Genomic DNA, 14812 nt, shown 5'->3' on the forward strand with positions numbered 1-14812 from the left:
GCTTCCTGCGTTATTCATTTCCCATATAGAAAGTACTTCTATATAGAACGTCTGTGCATAAATTGTCGCACAGCCTTATGGAAGGGCTTATTATATAGAAAATCCATAATAAGTGAAGCAGCACTTATTTGGTGTCACTTTACATTAAGACATTTTTCCTACATGGATATACAGGTAGAATACTCTTCTGTGTGAAAATTACATAAACATCTGTTTTGTGGCATTTACATGTTTGGAAGCTGGAACACATTTTCTCATATATACACACAAAACAGATAATGATGATTCCCCCAACATGTTTTAATAATGGTTCATTTGGCATTTTACTCCCTTGCTACATTGCTTACCCTCTTGAAGGGTACATTATTTCTAATCTAATGAATAATATAGGCATGTTGTAGAGCAAGCCAGGCTTTTATTTGCTGAATATCTGAGACCTTCTTAATGGCCTTTTTGTGATGTTCTACCTCCTGGGTTTTTTTTTTTTGGCGGGGGGGGGGGTTGCTTGTAGCTATTGCTTTCATTGTCCTTTATATTTTTTAAAATTTTGTTAGCTTTGAGGCCAATTATCTATTAAAAATGAGATATAAATACTGTCAATCAATCATTAAGTAAAATTATTCTGTAAAAGAAAACAGTAAAATTAATCATACTATTCTAGACAAATAATACTTTGCTGTGGGTTTTTTAAAAAACCAACTAGGTCAGCTAGGTTGTTAATACGTCATTGAGATTATAAAGAACATCAATGTGATCATGCTTCCTGCCTTTGAGAAGCAGGACCCTTGTGGGGCCCTTAAGAATGAGAATGGGCTGGTTCACATACAACGACAACCCAAGCTTTACAAAGTAATTATTATCTTTATATACTGCCATATCTGCTAAAAAACTATCAATTGTATACAACAATTTAAAACAATAAAAACAATACATTTTAAAACAGCAAAAAACATTACAGCATTAACACCCTGCTTGGCTCCTTGAGACAGAAAAAATCTTGGAACGCTCTCTGGGGTTGTTTAGAATGGCATCTGAACCCAGATCTCTGATTTGTCCTCTCCTTGAGAAGCTAGAGTTAGGTGTGGTTGGGCGTTATTTTGAGGGTTGGTTTGATCATGGGTTTTTGAGTATAAGGAACCAACAAATACTATGACCTGGTTTGCACAACACGATAGACTACCGTGGCTTAATTTACCTGGCAGTGGGTTGGTGGCTGTCACATCATTCTGGTCACCTGCAGGCATCATTTTTTCATGATGCCCGTGGGCGTCCAGCTTGCCATGGCTCAGTGTGTATGCAAACCCAGGCAGCAGCAGTTGTGTGAGGGTTAGGCAACCCTTAAATAACCCATGGCTTGTTTTAAGGTTCTGTATATTAGTTAACTTTATTGCCTATCTTAACATGCACTTGGGAACTGTATCTGACAGTTTCTTGATCATAAGACTATCTGCTGATCATTTAACATTACACATTTAATACTAAGACAACCTAATAGTCAACGGTAGGGTAATAATCAACTCGACAGTTGTTTTTCTATAGGGGTACTCGCCACACAACATGATAATAATCAATGGTGGTGTGGATTAGGATTAGCATTGAGTTGATTATTAGTCCACGCTGAGTTGACTCATTCATCCCCCACTCTCTCTCCCTCTCAATCCTCCTGCTAGTATCCCATCAGCCATTGCTGCCAAAAATCTATCCTGCAAGCTGGACTAGAGTTAGAGGCTCTTGCCTTTTGGCTCTGTGGCTGACAAAATAATGGCGGCTGAGGAAATAACCAATGGTCCACACAACATGAAAACTAATGGTGGTTCAAATAGCCAACTCTGCAAAGCATTGGTTATTTGCATTGGTTATTTCGGCCAAATAACCAACCATTGGTTAAAAAGCTCCCTCCACACAAGGCAATAACCTGTGGTAGGTTAAATAACCAACCGTAGACTATTTAAACCACCATTGGTTATCATGTTGTCTGAACCCAGTCATTGGCTCAGGCATGAAACAATTGACAAATGAGCTCATACTTGGTGGGAGATATGCCCAAAAGACCCAGTTTCACAGTTTATTATGAAAGGAAAGTCCCTGGAAGTCCATTCTTGAACTGTTAATTTGGTGCTCCCTGGACATTGTCAGCTGTAAAAAAGGAAAGATGAATGAGCCTTTGGGTTTTCAATGGAAAAATGGTTGCATCTAGCTAGCATTATTATATGCAAATTCTTTACAGATAAAGCATAATCTTCACAGTTTGTGTCCACAGTTGTCCTATTATTTCATTAGCTGAACGATTTTGAGCAGACTTGATTTCCATAGACAAGGCTTGTCATTGATACATAATAACCTCAAGTGTCATTTTCTGTTTCCATAGGGTGAAATGTGGTGTAGCTCTCCTTAGTCTGTCCGCTTATCCTCACGTGTCTGAAACAGTCACCTCTTACATTGCGTACTTTCTGCTGGCATTAGTTTCATTCCTGAGGAAAGACTTTAGCTTTGGCCTCGTTAGGTTTTATTAGTCTTATCTAGCAAAAATGCAGGTGGAACAGCTTAGTGCCTGCTAAAATATTTGAGGCTCATTCATACATGCATCTGCACACCTCAAATGTGTCTTATCACGTCATTACTCGACAATAGATTTTCATCTGGACATATGAACTATCTTCAAGAAAAGAGTTTTGGCTGAGTTGACAGCTGATATAATAATTCTCCTAAATTTGATTTGTGAAGGCTCTTCACGTGTAAATCATGATGAGATGTTGCAATCATCAAGTGGTGCACATGAATACAATTTATTTAACAATAAAAATTAGCATTTGAAATCTGCATGAATTATTTCCACAACTTTTCACACTTCCTGTACCATTTATTTTTCTTCTTTTTCTGCCTTCAGGATTGTACAAACTGTGTGATTTCCCCCATTTTCTGCCCCATCTGCCTTGTATTACCTCTTGTTCTTCTCTGATCCACTCAGCTTGCCACTGTTCTTGTTATCTTTGTTCCCTCCGCTGGCACTTTCTTTTGGCCTCTTAGTATGATTTTTCTACATTGTCATGTTAACTTAATTTTATTTCTTGTCTATTCTTGTATTGTGTGCTTTTCTGCCTCATTAGTTTGGTAACAAAGCATGAGGCCACCAAGCTTGTTCATCCTGTTCGAATCTTATTGTAGTTCTCACTTACTAGTCTTATTGTGGATCATTATTTGAAAAAGACTAGGGAGGTGGCAATCTGAAACATGGTATTGCATTATCAGCAGTTAGCATTGCTCCTAGTAAAAAAAATGTACCACATGTTGTGTGCATAAGGTGCACCTAGAAAAGTTTTGCTATATAGAAGGGTGTAGTGCTCCAAATACCATTTGTGAAGTCAGCCACAATATGACCCTGTACAGATGCCACGCTAAGCCACGGTGTTAAGCATTTTGAGCTAAACATTATGGCTTTGCTTATCGTGGGAACCATGACTTTCCATGTCGTGGGAACCATTGCTAAACATGGTGGCTATATAACCACAGTTTAAACACGCTCACTAACCATTTGCTGCAAAAGGGTTAGCAGCCTAACCATGGCTTAGCATGTCATCTGAACAGGCCCTATATGTGTGGAGTTTTTTGGGCTGCATAAGAGTTATTTTCAGTGAATATCAACTTACTTGTATGCCCATTCACTGTATGTGCATTATATTTAATAACAATGTTTTAAAATACTTCCGTTGTGGAATTTCCTCAAAATGTATGTATCTTCATTAAATTCCTTAAATGATCCAATTCATTACATGATCCATTTTTAATTGATAATCTAATGGATCGTGGAGAATATGTTTGGCCTTGTTTGCACGTAACGGTAACCCATGCTTCATTTAAACCATGGTTTATTGCCCTACCTAGGGTTTGTCTGGCAGACAATCAAACAAAAGATAGTTTGTTTTCTCAGTCCCTGGGTTGCTGGTTTCTCTCCTTCTTTGCCTGCTACTTCCCTGTTTCTCAGCTGCCTTTATGTAGTGCAGCACTGGCATGTAAAGAGGCTGGGTTTGGGGACTGCACAAGCCTGCTGCCTCTGTGGCCTGGCAAAAGAACCCATGAACAACCCAAGATTCTGGATTCACATGGAATGACTACCCATGGTTTAAATAACCCTCAGTTCAAAACCCGACAAGAAACTATGGGTTCCCTTTGCAGATTGTTCATCATCAACAACCCATAGTGAACCCATAGTTCCAGGTCCACACATAACAACAGCCCATGATTCAACAAACCACAATTAATTAAACCATGGTTTGTTTGAACAAGTCTCTAGCAGCGACTACATATCATGATGGCTGTATCTGAATACCAGGTGCTGGGAATATGAGCAAGATGAGCTCATGTACTGCTTGTGGGCTTAGCATAGGCATCTGGTTGGCATCTCTGGGAACAGAATACAGGACTAGATAGGCCTTTCATATGATCCAGCAGGGCTTTTATAGTCTTATGTTTCAATTCAATCACTTTGGTTTTCCAAAGTCTTTGACAATATTTCTTTGTGCATAGATAATTAAAACTGTGTTTTGTATAATTACTGCACTGAACTGAAAAAAGCCCCACTGATTCTAGCATAGAAGTGTGAAGTAATATTGCCATGTTTAAATTTGGTCATGGAATGTAGATTAGAGACGTGTACAAAGAAATGCTTGCACAATTTGAGCTAGAATAGTAACCCTTATTTTGTTCAGCAGACAAGCTCATAGACGAAGGACATCTTTCCAGAGTGGATGAAACAAAGATTCTGAAAGGTTAGACTTATTAAACTTTCTTGTTTTGGAGGCATGTAATGGATCTTTGAATCTTGACACTGGAGCATTCTGTTATAAGTGTGAGGAATGTTTGAAGGATTATAATGCTACAATTCCTAACTGCTTACCAGCTAGTCGTAAAAACTACTTCCAAGTAAATGTAATTAAGAATGGTAATCTTAGTGTTAGAAAACATGTGAATTGAGAGCTTTGAAATATGCAGTTTGAGGAGATAGTTGCATCTTTTTAACTTTTGATCTGGAGTGTGGAAATTGTTGCTTGCTATAAATTTTGTAATTAATGATGAATTCCACATTCTTAGGTTTTTCATCCAGTAAATATCAGCTGATAGAATTTATTTTCTACTCACAATAAGATATATGTTATTCAAAGTTAGTAAACTTTGTTTTTTTGGAATTAATTTCCACAAACTGTATATATGTCTTTATTAAATTATTAAGAATTCATTAGGTACTGGTGGTTAAAGACTGCATCCTTTGATTTTAAAACTATATTCTGTGAAAAATCACAATTTTCAAATCCTGCATGCAATTGCTCCCCTGTGTGTTCTTGTTTGTGCAAAGTGTAGGCAGTTTGCCATATTTGGAAAAGAATGCAGACAATAAACACAAGTGTAATTTAATGCTTGCATGCCAGAATTATCTTGCAGAATGGTGAGTTATTTTTTGCATTGATGTAATGCATTCCATCTAACTTTGAAAAGGATTCAGTCATGAAGTTTAAAATAACTTCATACAATTTAAAAATAAGAAAAAAACTATGTAATGAAAAGTTGTCCCCAGTAAAACAAAACGAATTTCCCATCTAGTAGTACTCTTTCATTAAAACATAACTAATATAATAAACTTTTAGATGGATCACTTCATTTTTGTAAGGGGCAAGAGTGTTGTTCAGTTGGAGAGTTTATGCTTTGCCTGCAGATGACCCCAGGTTAAACCCCTGGCACCTCCACTTAAAAAAAAAAAAACAGATAGTGGTGATGGGAAGGACCTCTGCTTGAGATCTTGAAGAACTTTGCCACTCAGAGTAGACAATACTGGGCAAGATGGACAAATAAAGGGGTTTCTTAACTTCTTAAGTTTAATATTGGGCAATTGGTTATTGTACTAAATCTCCTTATACTGAAGTAACAAATGATCTTATTAATATGGTTTAGCAAGGTATGCTGCGCCCTTATGTGATGACATTCGTAACCCTTCTAGGTTCCTTCTTATTTCTTTACTCTGGGATAGCTCACAAGGACATCCTAACTGGACTTTAGAGATCCTTGAAATGTTTTTTAGAATGACTTTAGAAACCAGAATCAAGTGTTGTAGGTTAAGCACTAGGGTTGAGATCCAAAAACTGCAGTAGACTAGTCCAAGAGCTTGCAACCACCCAAATAGATTTGTTGAATTTTCTAATACAGTAGGTCCCCATGACATATCGCAAATTGTTTTGTAACTCCCCTTGATTTAAAAATCTTCTGCTATGCAGCATGAGGGGCTGATGTTCAAGAAACATTAGTACAGTTCTCCTTGGGTGTGGATCTTTGCCTTGAATGGATCTTTGCATCTTTGTCAATATTGTTAGCTTTCTTGAATAACTGGATGTTTCATATTCTGTTGAAGTGCAGTCAGTATTGTTTATTTTTTATACAGACCCCTGCATAAAGGTTTAAAAGCAGGTTTGGGAAGGGGAGTGGGAATGAGAACAAGGAAAGGAAAGAGAATGAAATCCCGCAGTGGCATACTGCTTTTTTTCATGTCTGCGTCTTGGATGACTCACCAAAATTTTGCACAAGAGGCCAGCTGTTCCTTCTATATCCATATAGGGAAATATGAGTTACACTGCTGCAAAAAACACATTCAGATTAACATTTCCAAGATAGTAGGCCAGCAAGAATTCTAGCATTTTGACATACTAAATTGTTAATTAAGATTGACTGGTCCGTTTTGAACCTTCTGGAGTAAATGATTTTTTAAAGTATAATCTAATTTAAGGGTAATGGATTTTATTTTTTTAAAAATAAGATTTTAATCCCTTTATTGCATAAAGTCCCAGGTAACTTACAATACCAAAATAAACAGAAACAAAAAAGAAAACACACAAAAATTATAAAAGCTGCAGAAACAAACAATTAAACTAGCCACTAAAACCATTTAAAACAAATCAATGAAAGCCAGCAATAAGAGTCTTGGACAGTATTAAATAACATTAATGGTAGGGGAGAACAGGATGGCCTTTATCAGGTGCTTAAAAGACAGTAAATAAGATGCCATGTCTAGGGGCACTCCTGTCTAGAGGGAGGAGTTAAACAATTTTGGCACCACCCCTAAAAATCTCCCCCTCTACTAGTTACCCTCTTATCTTCAGAAGGTGGAAATACCCAGGCAGGCAGGCTCATGTGGGTGAAGGAGTCCTTTTGTTACTCAGGTTCCAATACAAGCTATTCAGATGTTTAAAGGTTAAAACCAGCTTTGAATTCAGCCTGGAAACGAAGTGGTAGCTAGTGTAACACTGACACAATTTGTTATCTGTGGTCAACCCAAATTAACAATCTGGTTGCTGCATTTTATAGCATTTTCAAGATGGCTAGGACAATCTCTCCATCAGAGAAGCATCATTCAACTTCTGGACCCACCTGGTCACTCCTTCTCAGCTACATTTTATTGGTTAGGATGGGTAAGTGTCAAGCAAACAGGTGGTAGGTCACTTCAAACACTCTGACCACATCTCTGGTCAGATGGATTATTTAGCCATAGAACTTAGGGCTGTTCAAACCTTGGGCCTCGGATTCGGAAATCCAAATCACGGAGGTCATTTTATGGCAGATCTACCATTTCCTTGCACAGACCTAGGCCCCCATACAGAGTACAACTCCTAGCAAGCAGTACAACTCCTAGCAAGGGCTGCACTTACTGGGGCCCAGGAACAGAGGACACATGTGTACTCGCCGCACTCGCCTGCTCCTCGGCGCGATTGCTGGCTTCTCGGCACGATCGCACCTCCTCGACGCAATTGCCAGCTTTTCGGTGCGAACAGCAGCTGCTGCCACAATCCAGGATACTCCAGTGACCGTGGAGTGATCCCCTGCATTCCGCAGCTGCCCTGCTTTCCCTGACAGCCACCCACTTTGATAAAGGAGGTGGGCGCTCTTGGCGAAAGCAGGCAGCTGCGGGCACTTGCACAACATGCAGAGACCCCTCCAGGGTCACTGGAGTATCCTGGATTGTGGTGGCAGCAGCTGCTTGTGCCAAGAAGCCTACAATCATGTTGAGGAGGAGGTTCCTACGCTGAGGAGCGAGCAATTGCAGCAGCCGCAAGTACACATGTGCCCTCTGTTCCTGGGCCCCGATCAGTGCAGCCCTCCCAGGCACTGTGTGCTGGGAGTTGTAGGCTGTTCCAGGGCCTTGGGCTGTGCAAGGAAATGGCAGATCGGTCATAAAATGGTGGATCTGCCATAAAATGGCCCCCATGATTTGGATTTCCGAATCTGAGGCCTAAGGCTTGCACAGCCCTAATAGAACTCCATGTAACTCTGACCAGATGGTGCTCTTAGAACATTCTGCATTGCAATGTCAGAGTGAACATGAGCAATTTTATCTGCAGAATTCAAGGTGCTGAGGACTCAAGATGGGGAAGCCCCCCTCACTGCTTAAAAAACCTTTCCAGACAGCACTTCATAGGTGCCATTGACGGTGGACAAAGTCAGCTTTGTTTGCCATCATTAATTCCTACCAAATAGGTCTTTGAAATGGCTCTAAGTGTTTAATTGGATGTTTTTTTCCCCATTTGCATTATAGGCTACTTCCTCACCTCAAGCCAGCTTATCTGAATAGATTGCTCAGGAGCATTTCAATCATCCAAGTCAACTTTAAAAGCCAGAGATAAGCTAGGTTGTTAATGGGAGTACCAGCTATAACAGCAGAAAATTCCGCTAGATCTACCTGAAAAAAAGTTAAATCAATCAGGTTCTGAGAGTTTCAGAACTGCCAAATGCCTGAACATTTTGGGAGTAATGATCTGTCCATGAGAATGACAGAAGTGGAATTGCCCTGAGCTTGCTTTAAAGAGTAACATAAACTAAGGGCAGATTCTTGCTCTTCAACTTTAGAAGAGCCCGTGTGGTGTAGTGGCTAAGGTGTCAGAATGGGAGTTGGGAGATCCGGGTTCTAGTTCCCACTCAGCCATGGAAACCCACTTGGTGACTTTGGGCCAGTCACAGACTCTCAGCCCAACCCACCTCACAGGGTTGTTGTTATAAGGATAACATGGAGAGGAGGATGAGGATTATGTATGCTGCCTTTCCTTGGAGGAAAAAAGGTGGGATATAAATGTAATAAATAAATAAAATAAAATGTACACTGCCTTGGGTTCCTTAGAGGAAAAAAGGCGGGATAGAAATGTAATAAATAAATAAATAAATGTTACTATCTAAATTTGTAACAGATCAGTTGAAAAAGAAGGCAACAGCAGGGAAGATGCAACACAGATATCAGGGGATTAAAATGAGCAAATGCAATGAAATGATTTTTTATTTTGTGTTTTCAACTTGAGATGAGAGCTAAGGATAGCTTTAAAAAAGTACTAATGTGTTTAATAATGGAGATAATGGTGATTGAGGTTGTCCATAACTATAGCAAAGCCAAAAATAGTTTCTGTTTCCTGAACACTAATTCTAAAAACTTAAACTGACAAATAATAAAGTTTTTCTCCTCTTACTGTGACTCATCAGTATATCTCCCTTTCAGTATTAATCTATTTTCTAGAGCAAGTGCACTCTTACTCATCTTTACATTTCGGTGCATTTGAACAAATTTTAGTTGTCGTTGACTAGGTGGTTTCTATTACTTTTTTTGGTATGAAGTTTCATCTGTCATGAAAACATCTGCAGCTACTCTATGAAAAAGTTTGTGCTAAAACATATTCTTTTTTAGATCAGTTGCTTGCAATATAGTGGCTACTTTGCTAAATAACTCATTTTTCAGAAATAGAAGCATTTTCAAAATAGTAGATACCCTTCAAAATTGAATGAATTCAGTTATGGTTCCTTTTAAATACTTTATCTGTTTTCTCAGCTGACACAGACTTTGTTTCTGTTAGTTTGAATCTCATGTTTGTTGTTAGGACATCTGTCTAGATTAAACTTTAGCAATAAAAGTATGCTTTTATAATTAAAAAATACACCCTCTAGATTTGTTGAATTAAGTGGCAGTATGAGAAATTAGGAATCTTTCCAGTCAAGTCCCCTTTCCTCTTCTTATTGATGTCAGCTTTTGGTCTATGCTAAGAGACCTCAGAAAACCTTTGAATCTTCATTATAGTATATATAAAAATTTGTGCATTGAACTGGGGAGGTTCATGATTCATCAAGACACTTTTGGGTGTAGAAAGGGTGTGTATTTCCCACAATGATGTTTTAAATTTGCTTATATTGTTTTCCTTAACTTTAAATGCTTGGTTCTTTTAAATATCGTGCTACTGTTACATTTTATGCATCATCTTATTATTATACAAGTGTATTTCCTTAACAAACCCAATGTGCAGCATTCATAGGTCTTTTCTTTCTCGCATGTTACAATATCTGTATTGTTCTAGAAATGGTTTTCTGTGTCCCTCTCTCCTGATTTGCTCCCCGAATTAGTGAACAAAACAACTAACTTTATACTCAGTTCCAGCTGGCCAGAGTACAACTTTTAAACAAAAGGCTAAACTGTGCATGAAGCAACTGCATCCTGTGTTGGATTGTTTAGTATTAAATATGTGACCTGGAGATATTTAATCCAGTTGGGAGCAGGAGCGCAAAGACAAAATCAATGTTTTCTTGACTAGTGTGGTTTTCGTTTGTTTTATGAGACAAAAATACAACTTTAGCCAGTACTGAAAAATACTTATGAGGTATGCAAATATTTTAACAAAGGCAACTTTTGTATTTTACAGAAAATCAGGCAAAAGCTAAAGAAGCTGAGCTATCGGATACTCTTAGTCCAAGCAAAGAGAAAAGCAGCGACGACACTACAGGTACATTTTGGACATGATTTTAACTGTATTTTGATGTCACTGACTACTCACAGAAGACAAGACAGAGAGAGAGAGAGAGAAACAATTTAACTATTTTATCTAAATATTTTATTTCATTATTCAGGTGAGGGTTTTTTGTGTTACTACTAAGTTGAATGCCAGATCTACTCAAATAATGTGTTGCTCAGAATGCTAACATTTTCACTTTTCCCATTAGATGCTCAAATGGATGACCATGAACTAAATGAACCTATTGCTAAAGTAGCCCTCCTGAAAGGTAAATCATTGTTTCCTTAACGTATAAGATGGTTTCTTAATATAGTGAATATTTTAATATCGGAAAAGAGCATTTGAAATTTGTTGGAGTGAAAAATGGCTTTGACTCACAATAAATAATGAAGAGTTCTTGATTGCTCTTGCTGAAACCTGTTCTGATATTGTATCTGTATGTGTAAGCTGCAGCTGAATCCTATAAATATTATTCAGATGTATGTCCCTCTAAGTTCATTGTGGCTTACTCCAATTTTAGCCATAATGCATTATTTAGAATCTATATATTCTGTAAAGTATTTGTAGATGGACACTTTTTTCCTACAATTGATCAGAGTAACTATACACTTTCTAGTGTTACTGTAAAAGTATGAGCCAATTTCTTTTTAGTCGTTTTTTAATTTAATGAAGATACTTGCAGTTAGATGGTATGCCTTAAATAGTTCATTTGTTCATATCTTCACCAACAAAACTGCTTAGCAGGATGTGCCTTTGGGAACCACATCAAATGATGAGGTGCAAGAGCTATATCATTTTAAACAAGGTTACTAAAAAAAAGTCACTGAATAAAGTTAGAAACTGAAAATCGTAATTACAAATTCAGTTTGGTATTTGAAGAGCAAAACATCTAGCCCTTGCTGTTTCCCTCCTTATTTTCATACTGCTTGCACAAGAGCCTAGTCCAAGCTCAGCTGAAATTAATATAGTGTGTACAGCTATAATACTTTGTGAATTGCACACATGTAATGCAAGTGTTGCAGAAGTGTGTTTGCATTTTAAAACTGCAAAGCAGACACCTTTCAAATCACCAGTCAGGTGACATATGGGAAGGAAACTGAGGGAAGAATGGAGGTCTCAAGCTCAGTCCAAGGATAGGAGGCTTCCGGGAATGTGATATCGCTTGAAAACAAGTTATGTGCTTCCTGCGTATCCAGGAGAATGGATCCAGGCATAAAACCCTTGGTTTAGATATTTGCATCCTCCCTCCTCCAGTGCTGCAGCCTGATTCCTCCACTCCCAGCTAAATGTAAAGATGGCAGGAGTTTGACAATGAAACTCCCACGTCACATCTCATTTGTCCCTTTGTACACGTAAGAGTGGTAAGATAGAGGACTTGTGAACTTGGACTGAGCGAATCGCATTTTCACTGTATTTAATGAGTAGTCGCTCACAGTTTTAGGATTCGGAAATTAGAATGCATCAATATAGATGAATTCATACCTCTGATTACCAAGAATGGATATTATTAGCTTGTGAACTTTCCTGTCTTATTGATCAGGAGACAGTACTGAGTAGGATCATTAGTCTTGACCTTGCAAGGCAATAATTATTTTTTTAGTATTTTTGTAAGGTAAACATGCTAGCCAGAGAACAACACAAAGCAAAATGTGCTTAAACCCATTAGGAACATAGGAAGCTGCCTTATACTAAGTCAAACCATTGGTCAATCTAGCCCAGCATTGTAGACACTGACTGACAGTGGTGTTCCAGGGATTCATGCAGCACTTTTTCCTTCCCTACCTGCAGATGCCCAGGATTGAACCTGGGTCATTCTGCATGCAAAGCAGGTGCTCTACCACTGAGTTCTGTGCCTGCTGTACAAGCAAAAAATAATAATAACACATGTATGGCTGTTCACTTGTTCTATGAAGTTTGGTGAAAGAGAGAGAGAGCTTTAAAATTATATATTTCTCTTCTTGCGGTTAGGATAGAGAAATCCCCAGAGTAATTGAAGCTATAATTTGAAATTCTTTTGGGGAATAAAACTTTTATTTCTGTGTTGCATTTACATTTTCCTCTAGTGACTGAATTAGAGTAATCACTTTAGCAGTGATTAGGCCTTTTAATTAATGGCCCAACTGTTCAGCAGCCTTTTTGTGGTATTTTCCTTTTTGTAATAACACTCATTTGGGTGTAGACATTCTTTAGCCTTTTATATACTAAATGCATTTAACAATAAGCCATAAATTGGTATATTATCTCTTCATGGGTGGCACTTTTCCTGTGGTCAGTAATGCACAGAGAATTTCCCATGAGATGGCCAATTATTTGGTTTATAGACCACTGATCCTGTTAAGTATAATCACCAGTTCCTTGCCAACTGGATGCTTTTTGTTTAGTTTGTTTTTATTTAGGATATTTTATTTATTTTATCTAGATTAGCACAATGCTTATTGTCATGACCGGGGAGAACGGCCCTATAATATATGTCCATTATACACCTTTTAATGCTCTGCATACAATATTTGTGCCCCCCACTCCAATGAGGTACCTCTCACTGGAAGCCAGACCACTTGGTGTCAGGTGGGGGTTGGGGGTGAGGTAAAGTTGTACAATTGTGTATCACAGTTATGCCTCCACATGCAGTGACTTACTTTTTCCTACAGGAATGAATGGCAGTGATGTTCTTAAGTATGTGTTTTGGGTGCATACTAAACCTTGATGTCCCTCCCCAGACATTTTCTCTGCCCTTTTCAAACGTTTGACCTTTTTTCCTCTAAAAAGTGTAAACATCACCTTGTGTTGAAATCACCATCTTCCTGGAATATGATTGGTCTATTCAATTCGTCTGATAATGTCTAGGGAGTTGGAAACCAAGGAGTTGGCAAGAGCAATGACCAAGAGAAGGATTCTGATTCTTACAGATTCTGGCTGGGACAGAAACATTTTAGAGTTAACTGAAGACCTATCGCATTCCAGTGGGTTCTAAAAATGTATGAGAACTGGGCATACTTTGGCCCTATATGTCCCCAGGCTTCACTACTCCCACCTCTTATAACTGAAAGTTCAGGTGTGCCAAGGAGTCAGTAAATGTCAATGCTTCCTAGGATAATAGAAGGGGAGGTCTAGAGGAGCCCAAGGGATGTCCGCCAGGTCTTATTAGGCTTCACCATGTCTCCTTCAAGGCATCTGGCATCTTGAGTACTTTATCCTTGAGTAAGAAACTATGAAAGAATAATAAAATTAGCAACTGGAGTGAAATATCAGCTGTATTCAAGTTATTTTTGGTGTTGTGAAAAATTTATCAGATTTGAAATGTAACACTACAGAATATGTTGTGATTAGAATTACCAGCATACATTATTCCATGCTGATTTACACTTTATTCCTGCATGCAGAACTTGCGTGTATGGATATTTGACATCCTAACAATGTTTATCTCTTAACCTTTGTCTAATTCAATGATGTGTAGCTAACTAATTTTGCATGACTCTTTACGGTCCTATCTTCATGAGAGAATAGAAATTAAGCCATTACTAAAACTGATGCGTTAAAGACAAATGTTCTTTTAGCAGATGAATTGCAGGGTGCACAGTCAGAAACTGAGACTAAACAAGAAATTCAGCAGCTGCACAAGGAACTGGTTGAAGCCCAAGAGCTAGCTAGAACAAGTAAACAAAAATGCTTTGAACTGCAAGGTGAGATGAAGATTCCTTTTAATCTGCAGAGTACCCAGGAAATGTGTGTCCAAGTACTTTAGTAACCAAAAGGACACTTAAATCTATTTGGCCTGGTCATTTTTAATCTATACGCAAGGTACAGTTTTATACCCTCCTCACAATGAAGGGGAAAATTTGTCTGAGGCTGCAATCTGATACTCATTTACCTAGGAGTAAGTCCTATTGAATTTGTTAGGACTTACTTCTAAGTAGACAAGTTTAGGATTCAATGTAATTTAAGTTTAAATGTTTGATAAACCACTTCTCTTTATAACTAATTTCATTTTGTTTCATAACACAATGACATCATGG

The 14812-nt window shown here is 38.1% G+C and overlaps 1 protein-coding gene across 27 annotated transcripts in view; it reads left to right on the plus strand.

The window, feature by feature from the left end:
- Positions 1–14812, plus strand: part of SLMAP (sarcolemma associated protein) — a 109688-nt gene that overhangs the window by 74945 nt on the left and 19931 nt on the right. For 7 of the 27 annotated variants that reach the window (XM_063121305.1, XM_063121309.1, XM_063121317.1 and 4 more), the window contains 4 exons: positions 4710–4766; positions 10710–10790; positions 11008–11067; positions 14357–14479. In XM_063121305.1, coding sequence (XP_062977375.1) covers positions 4710–4766; positions 10710–10790; positions 11008–11067; positions 14357–14479 — 321 coding nt within the window. Of the gene's footprint in view, positions 1–4706; positions 4767–10709; positions 10791–11007; positions 11068–14353; positions 14480–14812 lie in introns of all 27 variants that reach the window. The other 20 variants (XM_063121301.1, XM_063121312.1, XM_063121306.1 and 17 more) reach the window with 5 other exon arrangements.

This window comes from Elgaria multicarinata, chromosome 3 (genome assembly GCF_023053635.1).
Source record: "Elgaria multicarinata webbii isolate HBS135686 ecotype San Diego chromosome 3, rElgMul1.1.pri, whole genome shotgun sequence".
In the NCBI taxonomy this organism is placed as follows: Eukaryota; Metazoa; Chordata; class Lepidosauria; order Squamata; family Anguidae; genus Elgaria; species Elgaria multicarinata.